This window comes from Alosa sapidissima, chromosome 23, assembly GCF_018492685.1.
Source record: "Alosa sapidissima isolate fAloSap1 chromosome 23, fAloSap1.pri, whole genome shotgun sequence".
Classification (NCBI taxonomy): Eukaryota; Metazoa; Chordata; class Actinopteri; order Clupeiformes; family Clupeidae; genus Alosa; species Alosa sapidissima.
The window spans coordinates 26,175,675-26,191,899 of record NC_055979.1 but is presented as its reverse complement, the minus strand read 5'-3'; the positions used below and the strand labels follow the sequence as shown (position 1 = coordinate 26,191,899).

The following is a 16,225-nucleotide window of genomic DNA, read 5'->3' as shown; positions in this document are numbered from 1 at the left end:
TATGATTTCATTAGCCTTTGGTGCCCACACGTGGCCAAAGTCTGCATAGCCAGTTATCAGTTATGTTGAGAAGAAAACCACTTTATGGCCTAAACCAACTCTGATGAATATTCTTATTTGACAAACATTGACACTCGTACAGTATAGTTAATTATTGGAGTATTTTCTCTATGTTTACCTTTTTCTTATCTTTTAAAAACAAACATTTAGTACACACACACACACACACACACACACACATATATATATATACCCATCCTTTCCTGGCTTTTATTTTGAAATCACCCACTATACTCAGTTTTCATCGTCCGTGGCTCTCGCTCGCAGACAGAAGTACTTCGTAATGGCTTATAGGCTACGTTGTTAGGTACATGCCGACTAGTGAGACAGAAACCACAATATTTGTATTTTAAAAACGCTTAAAAGAGGGACTCAGTTCTTGCTATACGGAAGTACTTGTCAGATGACAGGTCATGTGATCAGATGGTGACAAAGTCAGTGTACTCTGGCGAAACATCTGAAAGAGCTTAATGATTTCTGTGGGAAGAGATTAAGGCATATTTTGTAAAAAAAAGTTTGCAGGCAACATGCAGAATGTAATCAATTCCGTGAAAGGAACTGCACTGGGAGTGGCTGAGTTTCTAACACCCGTGCTTAAGGTAAGACAAACATGCGAGCTAGCTAGCTTGCTAAACTACCTTAATCTACGCTGGTTTTGCCAGTATAATTGCGTGTCTTTGTAGCAAATACATGAATTATTTTACATTTTGTCATAACACTCTGTACTCCTTCTCTGCTTGGCATGGTGTGTTGCTGTTCAATGTAAAAATTACCCAATCTGGAACGTTAGCCTTATGATCATGTTTACATCAGTGTTAGTGTGTATAATGTATTTACCGTTTAGCCTACATATTTCAGGTTGCAGCATTTCCTTTTCTACGCAATTGTTTGACCACCAGCAACAGTTAATCAGATAGCGATTGAAAGCGATATAACTTAACTTTCTCCTAAACATGTGTAGTATGTGTTTTAGACCTTCCTCTTTTCTTGCAGGAATCGAAATTTAAAGAAACTGGCGTCATTACTCCGGAGGAGGTGAGGTTTAGAGATTGCATTGTTGTATAGGCCTACTTATTGGCAACATCCCCAACATTATTGTGATTTTTTATGTAGTTTGTGGCTGCAGGTGATCACTTGGTACACCACTGCCCTACATGGAAATGGTGAGTTGGACTAAAGTTCCTCTTATCTGCAGAAAGCGGAATCCATGGGTTCAATCTCAACCCTATGCATACACTTTGTGTCCATTGACTTGTAAGGCATTCCCACAATTTCACAATTTGTTCACTGTGGTATATTGAGGAAATAGATTTCACAACAATGGTCAGAAATGATCCAACCTTAAAGACTTCTGTAACTAAGTACATGTGGATAACAGGATTTTTCTGTCTGTCTCTGACACATGCGGATTAAGAGCCTATTCATATTTCACCTGAGTGTCAAATTCATTTGTTTTCATTTTGAACCTTGAAATTCCACACTTAATGGAATATACTCTGTTGAAGTATGTTGCACTTCCTTCTAACTTGCTTCCTCCCCCTGTTCAGGGCATCAGGAGAGGAAGCAAAAGTAAAGCCCTACTTGCCACAGGACAAGCAGTTTTTATTAACTCGCAATGGTGAGATGGCCAGCCCATTTCATTTGTAGGCAAACTAGAATGCTGTTCAGTACACCTATTTCCACTAAAAATGTCATGCTGATGTATGTTTGTGTTGCTATAAAACGGTCAGTGCCATGCTATAAGCGTTGCAAGCAGATGGAGTACTCTGATGAGTTGGAGGCTATTATAGAGGAGGATGACGGTGATGGAGGATGGGTCGACACCTACCACAACTCGGGTGAGTGGACATCAGTTTCCTATAGACCCTTTCAACAAGGTAAACATAAACAATGCTTGAACGTTCTATTTGGTTCCCAATCTACTTCCTCTGCATTAAGATAATGTTAAAACGGAAGCCTTGTGGGGCCAACTATGATGCTGATAATGGAAGGGGTCTATATTATAGACAGAAGTGGTTGGTGAGGCTGAATGGGCTTCAGTCATTTTTTCTGTTATATGATGTTTGCTCACTACTTGCCGAAGTGGACTTCTAAATTCTAAATAGTATATTGGTTTGGAATTTGTAGGCGTGACCGGAGTAATGGAAGCTGTTCGAGAAATCTCGCTTGATAATAAAGTATGTTCCAACTTACTACAGTTACATTTTCAGCTTTCACTTTCAACTTTTCAAATGACGTTTTTAGGTGCTTTTATTGATTGATTGATTTTGTTTTGTTGTTCATCTCTTCCTCTGATATCCAGGATAGCATGAACAGGAATGTGAATGTGGGTGCTTGTGGCAATGATGGCGAAGACGAGGAGGATGAGGAGGAAGGTGAAGCCGCAGACATGGAAGGTATGTACCCAGATCACTTAAACCTCACAACAAATTTGACGAAATAATGTAGAAGCGTAATGGTGCGAAAATACTGGAACCACTTCACAGGGGTGCAAATATCTTGTATACACAAGTTAGTAGTATATTGTATAACTATATAATTTAATCAGTGTTCTAAAAAGCGCATCACATTAAGAAATTCCTCCAAGCAGTGATGTAAAACGCTGCAGACACCAGCCCCGCATATGAGTGCGCCACACTCTGTTTCCCACATTCCACTTAGACCCCATTATTCTCAATACAACACCCCCCACCCCCCCCCGCACACCAGCGTCAAACTCTGCCGCCAACTCTGCTGGTGTGTGGGGTTGTATTGGGAATAATGTTGACAGTCATGTCGGCGCCAGTGTCTGCAGTGCTTAAAGCACTATATTTCAGTGATATGAATGATGTCTGAAACAAATAATAATGATGCTCTCCTGCCTTTAGAATATGAAGAGAGTGGGCTACTAGAAAACGATGAGGTAAGATGGATGTTGTCTTTCTATGTGATGTGTACAAGGCAGCAGTGATGATGCAGTGAATAAATTCATATTTTTTTTCTTTCTTTCTTTTCTCTCTTCCTCTCTTTTCGTTATTTCTGTCTGTTTTACTTTCTCTCTTGTTTTGTAAACAGGCTACTCTCGACACTAGGAAATTGGTAGATGCCACCAAATCAAAAATGGAGGCAGGTGGCGAAGATGCCATTTTGCAAACCCGGACTTATGACCTCTACATCACATACGACAAATATTACCAAACCCCAAGATTGTGGCTATTTGGATATGACGAGGTACTTCTTACTCACTTATCACAACTGATTTATCCATCTTCCTGTCTTCATGTTGATAGATAGATAGATAGATAGATAGATACTTTATTGATCTCCAAGGGGAAATTCAAGGTCTCAGTAGCATACAGACATCACACACAACATGCACTTACAGCAGAAAAAGTAATATAAGTATATAAATATAAAAAAACTCAACTGCACAATAGAGACAGTAGAAGATAAAAAATACTAAATATACTAAAAAAAAAAAAAAATCAAAAATCTACATAGTGTGCTTAAGGATGATCAAGCATGAGGCGCTGGCAGGCGCTTGCATGTGAAGGAAAATGTAGATTAGGAACTACAGGCTTCGCTCAGGAAACTTCAGTTGACACTGTTTGCTGTTTGGAGCTATTGTGTGTCCGTCTATACCTCAGGGGGTGGGGGGGTGACTATAGGTATATATAATTGGTTATGGTGATGAAATGTTTTTTCAGACAGTGTAATTGAGTCTACATTCTGACTAATGTCTTCTTTTTTTTTTTTAGTCAATTAATTTTTGGTTAGAGCATCTTTATTGCAAATGAGTGTGATGCTTGGTTTGCCCTCCAGGACCGACAGCCACTCACAGTGGACCAGATGTATGAGGACATTAGTCAGGACCATGTGAAGAAAACAGTCACTATCGAGAACCACCCTCATCTCCCACCTCCAGCCATGTGCTCCGTGCACCCCTGCAGGTAATGAAGATTACCGCAATCACTTTTGAATGAAAAAAGAAGTCGGTCACACTTTACTGGGATAGTCCGCCCATAGACTACAAACTAATTATCTGTTGACAATCTGTTAACTACAATTGATGAACAACAATTTTACATACTGGACTTGAAAAGAGGCAGTAGAATACTACAGGAAATCTCGACACCAGATGGCAGTGTAACAGCCATGGTTGACATTCAGCAAGATCTGTAGGATATGGAATAAACCCCTTAAAGGAGAAATCCTGCGATTTTTCACGTAGATCTCCGTTTCTCGAGGTCACCTAGTACTGTCGGTATGAATTTTTTTTAAAACAATCGGTTTTCGCTAGTTTGAGTTGCTAGTTCCAACAGCTAAAGCAGCCAGGCAGCTACAACGCTACACTCTGGGGCCATGTCCGTGAGCCACCACTTTCATGCAAGGAGAAGGTAATGTTGTGAACATACCCAAGAAAGGTGGCATAAGACAATGTCAGAACTCTTGCCTTTGCCAAGTAAGATATTGATCAACCTGATAGTAAAATGATCAAGTCTAAAGTACAGTCAGAGCCAATTGAAGAGCAAGCTGGGTTCAGGGCTGGCCCAATATTATTAAGAGATAAGAAATAGTTATCTGCAAGAATATTAATATAATCAGCTGCTTTGTTAAGCTACAACTACAGAGTTCTTAGGTCAACACAACACTGGGATGGGTTTAAATACAACACCATTTACAGCAAACCATTAGCCTAGAAATCTAGACGCACCCTCACGGCAGCAAATATAATTTGCTGCCAGGGTAGTCTAGCAACTCTCCATTGGCTTGCGAGCTGGAAAAATTAAACTTCGATCAGGCCAATCACATTGTGTATAGAGTCAGTAGGCGGACGTAACATAATTATGGCAGAGTTGCGACGGTTCGGCGTGAATTCCCTGCTACTTGAAAACAAAAAAGATGGATGTAGCTGTTGGCGAACAGCGTGACACGAGTTAAGCTTTTTTTAAGTTGGCAAAAGTTTGAACAACTAGCCAACTAGCTCCGCTGGTGGGAAAACGCATGGGACTCATGAGTTGTAGCGCTATCCTATTGCGTGCAGAGGGAATTTGAAAGACAACCGTTTATCCCGCCCATCGGACTGAGCACTGCGAATGATGAGTCCCCAGACCCTACATCTTGATGTGGGTCTGCCTCATCAGGCTAGGGAACCATGGTACTGATGTAACAATATCTCTCCAGAAGTTTCTAGAATGTCGTGCTCGGTAACATTGACCCAACTAAAGTGTGATGGATTGATTGTGACTATCCTAAATGTTCCATGAAATGTGTGTTTATCCAGCTATTAAAGCTTGATTTGGAGATCGTATAGTATTATTCGTGCTTGGAGGCATTGACAGAGAGAGTGTTTTCAGTTCACGCTGTTTGTATTTGTGTTTCCCAGACATGCGGAAGTGATGAAAAAAATCATTGAAACAGTTGCAGAAGGAGGAGGAGAGCTGGGAGTTCACATGTATCCTTCAATTCACTGTGTACACTTGTTAATATTTACCCTGACATTCTTCTACTTGGAAGTACCAAATAAATTTTGTTGTAAAATTAAAATGGATGAATATGGATTAGAGGTGTCCATAAGTGTTCTTCTTAACTCCGATCTAACAATTAGGTATCTTTTGATCTTCCTGAAATTCGTCCAAGCTGTCATTCCCACCATAGAGTATGACTACACAAGACACTTCACCATGTAAATCCAAATTGTGCTTCGCATACTCTGAATAATTCGGGTGTGTTCTTCTGGCCAGCTAACCATAGCTACAGACGGAACTGGAATGAAAGATGTTTTAAAAACGGAATGGAAGATGTTCCTCTGCATCTTTGCATGTGCAGTGTGAATCTGAAGTGCTGATTGATGATTTGCTGCTCATTTACTAAAAACATCTGTACCAACAGTAAATGCACTCTGTGGTGGCCCATCTTGCCGTGTACTCCTCTGTAATATCTGTATGTAAGCTATGTTTGCAAATGCCTTGCTCTGCTCTAAACAAATGTTGACACTAAAATGGTCATGTATCTGTCAAAACGCCATTCTGATATTTTTAAAAAATAAACTGAATAAATCTTGTTGGACTTCAAAAATCCATATTTAATGTACCTGAAAACTGTCATTTGTTTTTTTTTCCTCATGAGGTTGTCATCATGTGACCTCCTCATAGTTGGCTATTTTTACCAACCGATGCCCAAAGATTAGTTAATACAGTGGCAGTACAGTGTTGGCATACATATATGACCTGTTTCGGATAGCTTCCTGCAAAGAGATCTTGTGGCAGATTCCAGCAACAACCACACACTTTTTTTTTGTTGCATTTTTATGTTTACCCCATTTCTTTCATCTGCTGTGGCAGCCTGTTTGTCATGTTAAACCTTTTAGATCAAGTGAAATGAGTCCCTGTTTGTCTCCCATAAGAGCTCATTTTGAAATAATGTTTGTTTATTAATAAAACAAGATAAATATGCAAGAAGACTTTCTGGTTTTATTTCATACAACACTTCATATCAACTTGTATGTTTTATTCAACTGCGGTAGGCTTCTGGCCACCAAGGTATTATGCAGATTATGAGAGAGGGATGGATCAGCATTCCTAATAACCTGAATGTTGGCCTAATTAGTCAGTTGGGAGAAAGTTCGTTTTCCTAGACCTTAGATTGTAAGGTCAGTGGCCATGCCTGGGTTTTAGAGACATTTGAAATGGGCTTTAATGACCTGGTCAGATGACCTGACTCTTGCCAGATGAATTTCTAGGCGGAACGAAATTCATCTGGCGAGAGTCAGGTTACTGGTCAGACAGACCTGCAGAGCAAATTCCAAATTTGCCATAAAGGTTGGTATGGCTACACCAATACAATATTGTACAGAAATGGATTTTTAAAAGTAGTCAGAGACCATCTGTCAGACTTTTTAAAAGCAGCGGGGGACTTTTTGACATGTTATCAGCACAAACAATTCCAGAATTTGTCACCACCCATAACCTTGACCTACCTCTGCCAAATATTGGGCTATAGCGCATGCTGTAACGTGCATCCAGAACACTGTCTATGCCCTTGAACGCAAAGAGCACCCGACTTTGATACATATTACTGAAGTTGCACTAAATCAAATTCTTGGCGCTTGGACATCAGAGCCAGAGAATGTCTAATAAGGGCTCTGTCAGAGCCTTGTCGGGCATCAGCAACAGCGCCCTCTAACGAAATACGGAAATATGAGGATAATCCACTGAAAATCATGTGGTGATTAGTGTTTTTACATTAAAGCGTATCTGGCTGACAGTATCTGGCTAACAGTATAATCTATAATGTAGTACATGGTATCAAAGCCAAAACTTAACGTGACCAATGTGGTGTGTCTGAACTGTGATACCGTTCTAACATCGCACGCCCACGTATTCCACCCAAACGATTGGTCCTCTTCGACTGTTTTCAATTCGTCATCTTCTCGCGACTCCACTTCGCCGAAAGCAAGGCTTCAAATGATGTGCATTTGATGCAATTTCTCACATTGTTTCGTGACAAGCCGAAGGACATGCAAAGTTCGTCAGTGACATGTCGGAACCATGGCTTTTCCCTACAGTTTTACTCTGTATGTACGGCTTCTTCTCCAACCTACGACCATCGGAACCTTTCCTTACAGCGTTTCTCATGGGACCAGACAAAAACCTTAGCGAAACGCAGGTAAACCTACGCTTCCTCTTGCTTCCTATTGCCCTGAGATTCTTAAACAAAGTTGTTTGCGGACGGACTTGTTTTTATCCCTGCAAAATGATTGATACATGTACAGTAGTATGCATGTCAACGAACTTAAAAGCTGACCTGAATCATGAAGACAGTTCCACGAGTTAAACTTTTAGAGGTTACTCGTTACATCATACTATTGCGTTGGCCAGACCACGTGAATATTGTTACATGATCTGCTTAAGATAGTTCACCTTTTTGATAGTTTTTGACTAGCCAAGTATGCCATTGTTGTTCAGATAGTTGATTATGAGACCGTTAACATGTTTGGAGAACACATTTTCTATATAGTCGCTGTGGCTCAAGGTCAGCATGTGTTCCAGACAAAACTGAGGTGCAAGTAAGCTTAATTCTGGAACAAAACGTCCAATGTAACTTACTCACTCATTATGGAATCTATTATTCTGAGAAAAACAAGTCTCGATTTGATCTGTTTTAGGATGTGTTTGTGGGTATTTATTTGGGAGATGATGCTGTTTTGGCAATGTGACAAAATCCATGATAAAAATCTCTGTTAAGTGATTTCTTTCCTTTTCACTGCAGGTTGTAAATGAAATCTACCCACTATGGACCTATTCCTACCTTGTGCTGCTTTTCCCCGTCTTCCTGGCGACAGACTACCTTCGATACAAACCTCTTCTCATTCTGCAGGCAGCCAGCCTCATCGTTACCTACACTATGCTTGTGAAGACCCAGGGCGTGCTGGCCATGCAGATCCTGGAGTTCTTCTTTGGGATGGCTACAGCAACAGACATTGCCTACTACTCCTACATATACAGTGTGGTTGAACCGGCACAGTATCAGAAAGTGACTGGGTTCTGTCGGAGCATCACACTACTGGGCTCCGCCATAGGATCTCTGCTTGGCCAGCTCCTTGTGTCTGAAGCAGAGGTCCCTCTGTTGTATTTGTGTGTTATCACACTGGCATGTGCCTCCATTGCTTTCTTGACTCCCTGGTTTCTGCCCATGCCAGCGAAGAGCCTTTTCTTCCACCAGAAGGATGGTGGTAATCAGGACGCGCTCACCGCAGAGGCTACTACCGACCCTCTAAAGGATAGCCTGGAGTGTAAGGTGCCCCTGCATTCTGAAGAAGCTGTGGTAAGTGTCTGGTGTTGAAGCACCAGGAAAATACTTTGCACTCAGCTATGAAGACACGCTAAGCTAAGGAGGAAATAATGAGTATAGTATGATGACCCCAGTGAAATGCTCACAAAGGCTGATCAACAATGTGATGCAGTTTCCCATCAGAGGGAAAACCAGTTCCAGTAAATGATGTAATGTGATGTGAGTCACTGGCTGTGTCTCAAACTGCATACGTTCGTCAGTACACTGCTAGTGTGCTCTTAAAGCTGCAGTTGGCAAGATTTTTTTTTTTATCATATTCACTGAAACCGACACTATACTCCAACAGAACAACATAAATCAGCCGGTTTTAGAAAAAACCCGCACTTCTATTTCAACCTAGAGCCTGTTATTTGTTTTGCAAAAATCCACAGTTCTCGGTTCTTCTGGTCCAATCAGAGCAGGGTTGTGTGAGATCTGACTGTCAATCACAGTCTGGGGCGCACTGACGAACTCAATCTGTCAGACTTGCCAACTGCAGCTTTAATTGTGTTGTGCCCACTTTTTGATGGTTGGTAATTGTCCCAATATCTGCGTTATACATGTAAACTAAGTATTTGATGTGTGTAAGTAGGCGATTTGAGACACAGCCACTGTGTCTGCTTGTGTCTCCTCCCACAATAACATTCAGTATTGTCTTGCTCTACCAGGAATTACAGGAACAATATACTGTCACCTTGCCTTACTCAAAAATATTGAAAAATGATTTAGTAGCCAACCTTTGCAAAAAGTAAGCAGTACAATAATAGTTTCATGTCCATGATATGCAGTACTATGTAATGTTAGCAGTTTTGTCAAGATATTTCATTTATTGCATATAAATTGCAAATAATACCTCCAAAACTGCAGTTTTGATACTATGCAACAATGTTCCACTTTTTAAGGTAGTCTATGCTTTTATTAGGCAACTAGTTTTGTTATCTTTTAGAAGTACCAGTAGGAGTCATAATTGATTATAACAATCAACCCCATCTGTTCCCTACTCAATATGCTGTCTGTTTTTCTCAAGTATGAGGGATTAGCCCTCAAACCAGTGTGCCAGAATTTTGTCCGAGGTCAGATTTGGACAGTGGCCACATCACAACTCATGACTGGCTTACAGGGTCAGATGAGTCCTAGCCAACCACTGGGCTCTATGACAAAACGTTATCCAGTAGCCATTTAACCCCTTCATTGGATGGGAGTGTGGGGTAAAGATAAATAATGATGTAATGATCTCACCAGTGTGTATGCGTGAAGTCAACAGTGAGATGTATTGGATACCAATGGGATATTGGTAGCCACTAGTCGATCACGTATAACATTTGAACATTCTAACGAAAGATTCCATTCAGCAACAATTTAAGATTCTAACATGGAATAACAAATGTCTGAAAGTTGAAGGTGAGAATAAACAATGCATTATAAGGGATGCAATAATCCCAATCAATGGGGGATTTATTGGATGCTGATGGGATATGGGTAACCTAACATGTATAACAAATGTCTGAAAGTTATAAGTTGAAAAATAAACTCCGGTCAAAGGTTGTAGGTGAGAAACTGCATTACAAGGGCCACATTACAGGACCGTTCCTAATTGTGTGACCCAGGTCCATGAGGAGGCCACCCGTGGTCTGCTAGCCGTGCTGAGAGTGCTGTGGGAGGACTTCCTGCAGAGCTACTCCTGCAAGACACTCCTAGCGTGGTCTGTCTGGTGGGCCCTGTCCACCTGCGGATACTTCCAGGTCGTGAACTACGTACAGGCACTTTGGGAGAAGATACTGCCCTCCAGTGAGTTTCACATATACAATGGCTACGTAGAGACCATCTCAACTTTAATGGGTAAGTTGATCATTTTAACATGTTTAGAGTCTAAAGTAACTTTAGACAATAGTCAGAAGAGGTCTTTACAGTACTAAACACTTCACACTTTACTTCCAAAATGGTTCCTATGATTATCTGGTTAAATTCTATACAGTACCCTCCAGAATTATTAGCACCTCTGCTAAAGATGACGAAAAACTGGTATAAAAAATAATCTGTTGGTGATTTATTGTAAATTAATATTGTAAAAAAAATAGGAAAAATCCAACCTTGAAGGGAAGCAAATTTATTTTGAGTAAAAGGAAAATCTCAAAAAAATAAATATTTGTAACAAAAACACATTGCTCACAATTATTGGCACCCCGGCTTGTATTACCATCTTAAGCCTCCCTTTGTCAATAAAACAGCTTGTAATATTCTTCTATGACACCCCATAAAGTTGGAGAATATAAAGCAAGGGATTTAAGACCGTTCGTCTTTACAAAATCTTCCCAGGTCGTCCAGATTCCTAGGTCCACACTTGTGCATTCTCCTCTTTTGACTCCCTACACTGTTTTTCTATGGAGTTTAGATCAGGGGACTGAGATGGCAATGTTTGAAGCTTGATTTTCAGCAAACCATATTTGTTTAGATCTGGATGTTTGTTTTGGTTCATTGACCTGATGAATGGTCCAGTCATGACCAACTTTTAGTGTCTTGGCAGAGCTTGACAGATTTCCTTTGAAAATGTTCAGGTTTTTCTTGGTGTTCATGACACCATGCACCTTAATTAGGTTCCCAAGGCCTTTGGGAATAAAAACAGCCCCACAATAGCACAGCCCCTCCACCATAATTCTCATTAGGCATGGGGTTCTTTTCAGTATAGCCATTCTTCTATGTATGCCAAACATACCTAAAGTGTTTCTATCCAAATTTTTATTTCATCTGACAAAAGACCACACTTCCACACAGTCACTGTACCATTCAGTAACTTCTGCCGTTTACATTGATAATTAAATGACTGGATAGGCTTTTACCTGGCATGCCCTTTAAATAAGCTTTTAGCAGTGAGGTCACTTTTGAAGATATTTTAGGGGGGACTTGGTGACCCCAAGATGATCCTTTTGTCTGTAACTCTCCAACAGTGGTTCTTATGGATTTTTTTCTTATCTTACCATCCTCCATACTGTACGTGGGGGCAAGATGACCATGAATCTTTGTCCAAGCATGTTTGTCGCATTTCCAGATGATTAGAACCTTTTATTCATTATTTTAACTGTAAATATAGGCATTTTCAACATTTTCAATAGTTTTAACCACATGAATTCCAATACAAATTTCAAGTTTTTGCCTGAAATTTAATTAAGACATAGTAAGATTAATCTGAGAATGTAAAGCACTATACAGATTGTACATGAAAAAAGTTGTCATTTTTGGATTCCCAAGTGTCAAAGCTTTCATATGGTGTATAACATTACTATGCTACATAGCAATATGGTACAGTTGATTTAGAATGTTGGGGGGAGGTGGGGGAGGGGGGTAACCGTCCCGCTGGTGGGACACTGAAGATTAACTTTAATAGACATTCTCTGACTTACAAATGTCAACACACTTTCTTTTTATTTAAATGTAGTGTATTATCTTGTCTTTCCGATGTTGAAAAATTACTAGAGGATTTAGCCTCTGTGTGACTTTATTTTCATACCATTGTGAAAAAGAAAGTCATGAACTACTTCTGACAGTTCACAGGCACTCTGATTAACTTAAATAAATTGAAATTAGTTATGAAAATGCTTCTGATAGGTTTTGTACATAAGATTTTTCAGGGGTGCCAATAATTGTGAGCAAGGTGTTTTCGTTAAAAATATTTGTTTCTTTATGAGATTTTCCTTTTTCTCAAAATAAATTTGCATCCCTTCAGGGTTGGATTTTTCCTATTTTTATTGTGAGATCACAATAAATCACCAACAGATTTTTTTTTTTTTTTTTTTTTATCCCGGTTTTTAGTTATCTTTAGCAGAGGTGCCAATAACTCTGGAGGGTACTGTACAGTACGTCTCAGTCATGTCTTGGTTTCAACTAACATAGTTGGACATTTTACCATATAAACATATATATTTTACCATATATAACATATATATTTTTGGTATATATGATTTAATATGGTCTGTTTTTAGATTCAGATTGAGGTTGTCATGCTTCTGCTAGCCTTGGTCTCCATGCAGGTGTGTTGTCTGTCCACAGGTGCACTTGCTGCATTTGCGGTGGGCTATATGAAGGTGTCTTGGGAGGTATGGGGGGAGCTTGCCCTCTGCACATTCTCTGTGGTGATCGCTGGGGCTGTGTACCTTATGGACACACTCATGAACATCTGGGTTTGTTACGTCTCGTATGTGATCTTCAGGGCTACCTACATGCTGTTGATAACCATTGCCACGTGAGTGCAAACATAACGAGGCTTGACTGTTGCAGATGTTTTTTGTCATTATTGATTTATAAGACAAAAAATAAGTCTGCGGCTGAAATGCTAAACTGCACCTCACCAATGCAGGTATCAGATCGCAGCCAACCTGAGTATGAAGAGGTATGCACTGGTCTTTGGCGTAAACACCTTCATAGCCTTACTGCTTCAGACTCTTCTCACAGTGATTGTTGTGGACACCAGTGGTCTGGGCTTGGACATTATTCAACAGGTAATGATGACTTTATCCCCTGGAGACTAGAAATACTCTTTTCTGATTGGCTGGTAGAGTGGCTATTAATTATATTATGATAATGGCCTCTTGCTCATATGTGAGAAGAAATGTGTATGGAGTGATGACTAGCAATCATAATCGTAATCTTGCCTTGCGTAGATTACTATTAGATATTTTCTATTCATTACCCCTCTTTGGGGTAAATGGGTTATGGTTGATGAGGGAGATTTGTTTCAGTTGCACATCAAACACATTATTTATGTATAGAAGTTTTCTTTAAAGAAATTTTGTCACTCTAATGAAGATGCTTTATATCCCTGTCTTGTCCTCAGTTCCTGATCTATGCCAGCTACTTTGCTGTGATTGCAGTCATCTTCCTCCTGGCTGGACTGTATAAGTGGAGGAGGTCGAGACGTGCTTCTGAGCATGTTGTTCAGACAGGAGAAGCCCACTCCATGGGAGATGGGACCCCTGCTGATGATGGTAAACAGGATATAGGTTATCAGAACCACCCATAGGTTATCAAAATCGCCTTTACTAGTCTAGTCATCGAGTGTGTTTTAGAGACACCAGGTCAAATACTTGAACTTCTGTTAATTTGATTGTAGTTGAAGTGTTGAAACGATGCGCACATTAATGCTTCAACTCACTGAGTAGTTTGCTGTAGTGGATTTCAAGGTCTACTTTCACTTTGTATTTGGTCCTCTCAAACTTACAGTAGAGACATCAGCAAAATGACCTCAATGTTTCATATTGCTCATGTGTTTTTACTAACACTACTATTGTAACTAGTATTTATTGCATTGTAGTTACTTTGTCACTTAGTTTTTGAAAAGTGCTATATAAATAATAATAGTAATAATAATCACCATAATCATCACTGTACTGACTACGGCCTACTGCTACTACTGTAGAAATAAACATCTAGCTAGATTGTGGATTCCAAAGGCAGATGCTGATACCCTGCTGAAAAAAAGTTGGCACAGTGAAAAATAATGTGATTTATACTTGAGAAAGCCTTTAAGCCTTATATCCCCTTGTTTAATCCACATCTGTGTTCAAATGTGTTATAATTTGAAAAACAATTATATATAAATGTAATTAAATTATTAATTGTGTGGATCGTTCCTAGATCGACAATGAAACCAAATCACAATGATTGTATTGTTATGTACTGTAGAGGTACGTTTAAGAGGATCTCAGTGTTTCCCATACATTGACTAATCTGTGGCGGGCCGCCACGAAATCAAAACCGGCCACCACGAATGAACGCCTTAAAGTGACAGGCACTAGACCTATACCCCCCCCAAATAGAATCCAATTCTGTGGGAAACACTGGATCTTGACCTTGTATAAATCACTTCATATGTGTGTTACTGGCAAAACAATGGATGGGTTGTTTTATATGGTGATGCAGTAATATTTAGTAATTAACACCATACAAGATGTGTTTTAACATGATGAATTGTTTTGTTTCTGCCAAACAATTTAATTTTATTGTTACTGCAAATAGTGTTACATTGAAATGATCCTTCATACATGACCTCCTCATCAGTAAATCAAAGACGATAAGATGACACTGATATTTTTCTAATATCTGTAAAATGATTAAGCACTTTTTGTAAAATCATTTGTAGAACCAACCATATTTATTTTGTTTACATCCTTTTTTTTCTACTTTCATGATTTGATTGTATGGCTGTATATGTGTGGTTGCTATGTGTTAAGGGTAGCCCTCTTTTTTATGAATACTTTTTTCTAAAGTATTTGGTGTGAGTCAGTTGCTTCCCTTGGTGGGGTGTTTTTTTGTTCATATATTATTCCATTTTTGTTCACATTTGTTTTAAAGGAACCATATGTAAGAAATGTATTTCAATTAATCATAAAATGGCCCTGATATGTCACTAGACATTAAGAAATCATGTTCATTTCAAATACTTATATCACTTACAACAGTAATCCGGCCAGGATATTGTCATTTAAAAAGTGAAGTTGCAGCCCTCAACTGATGTTGATGTTGTGTTTTGGCCTGATGTGCCACCCTCTACCTATCTACTAATCACAAAGTCAGTCGTGTTTCACCATCTGGGTTGGCAACCTCAAGGCGGGGGAGAGGGAGGGAGACACCGCTCTACAGTAATTTGAAAGTGATTGCAGTACCAGTTTTGGCCACAATCTTACATATGGTTCCTTTAAATAAATAAATAATGTGGAAATGTGTTTTGTGTTGGGTGTGTTTTGTGAAAGAAAACAAAAGATGCAGTAATGACCAAGGCACTCATGTTCTAGTTACATTCATTGTTAAGAAACTGTATTTTGTACATGACAATGTATTAAAGTCCAAAAATTGTCCAAAAAATGTTTCACAGTCTCTGACGGCTCCTACACACAGTTGCGTTCCGTCAACGCATGCCAGTGGGTGTTCCCGACGGTAGCTATGCAAATGACTTGAAGTAAACCGTAATTTGATTGGTTGATGCCGTCCGTCGATTGGCTTGATTGGACGGTGCCGTCTGTCAATGCAGCAACAGCTGAACTTCTCAACGCGAGCTGCGGGAGAAACGTGATGGACCCACAATCCAGTTCGGCAACGGATGACGTGGGCCCATGTAAAGTGAATGGGATGCGTCTCCAGCAACGCAACGCACGCAACTGTGTGTAGGAGCCGTTCTAAACCTCATCTTCAGATACACAACTTCAGACACCGTACTCTTACTGTACACTAGCATATACGTCTGTAAATGAATCAAAGTACTTCAGTATAAATATTTTACTACTAAATCTAACCCTAGGATTTCATGCTAGATTCATTGTTAACCTAGATGATCCGGTTACACTTTACTTGACAGTATCGACAT

At 39.7% G+C, this 16,225-nt stretch overlaps 2 protein-coding genes across 2 annotated transcripts; both read left to right on the top strand.

The window, feature by feature from the left end:
* The first annotated feature begins 317 nt into the window (after positions 1–317).
* Positions 318–6,502, top strand: atg3 (autophagy related 3). The gene is made up of 12 exons (XM_042080374.1): positions 318–659; positions 1,054–1,095; positions 1,174–1,223; positions 1,608–1,678; positions 1,791–1,898; positions 2,188–2,237; positions 2,363–2,456; positions 2,928–2,962; positions 3,115–3,270; positions 3,862–3,989; positions 5,426–5,494; positions 5,648–6,502. The coding sequence occupies exons 1-12, from the start codon at positions 588–590 to the stop codon at positions 5,727–5,729; spliced, it is 957 nt and encodes a 318-aa protein (XP_041936308.1). The 5' UTR covers positions 318–587; the 3' UTR covers positions 5,730–6,502.
* A 960-nt stretch (positions 6,503–7,462) lies between these two features.
* On the top strand, positions 7,463–15,130 carry slc19a2 (solute carrier family 19 member 2). The gene is made up of 6 exons (XM_042080365.1): positions 7,463–7,707; positions 8,311–8,865; positions 10,479–10,710; positions 12,916–13,108; positions 13,223–13,364; positions 13,700–15,130. The coding sequence occupies exons 1-6, from the start codon at positions 7,579–7,581 to the stop codon at positions 13,883–13,885; spliced, it is 1,437 nt and encodes a 478-aa protein (XP_041936299.1). The 5' UTR covers positions 7,463–7,578; the 3' UTR covers positions 13,886–15,130.
* The last annotated feature ends 1,095 nt before the right edge of the window (positions 15,131–16,225 follow it).

Bases quoted from the DNA above. Each gene is read 5' to 3' on its own strand.
- atg3 (XM_042080374.1), top strand. From the start codon at position 588: ATGCAGAATGTAATCAATTCCGTGAAAGGAACTGCACTGGGAGTGGCT. The intron at 1,096-1,173 runs GTGAGGTTTAGA...TTTTTTATGTAG, and splicing joins GCGTCATTACTCCGGAGGAG to TTTGTGGCTGCAGGTGATCA. The intron at 2,457-2,927 runs GTATGTACCCAG...TCCTGCCTTTAG, and splicing joins TGAAGCCGCAGACATGGAAG to AATATGAAGAGAGTGGGCTA.
- slc19a2 (XM_042080365.1), top strand. From the start codon at position 7,579: ATGTCGGAACCATGGCTTTTCCCTACAGTTTTACTCTGTATGTACGGC. The intron at 10,711-12,915 runs GTAAGTTGATCA...GTCTGTCCACAG, and splicing joins GACCATCTCAACTTTAATGG to GTGCACTTGCTGCATTTGCG. The intron at 13,365-13,699 runs GTAATGATGACT...TCTTGTCCTCAG, and splicing joins GCTTGGACATTATTCAACAG to TTCCTGATCTATGCCAGCTA.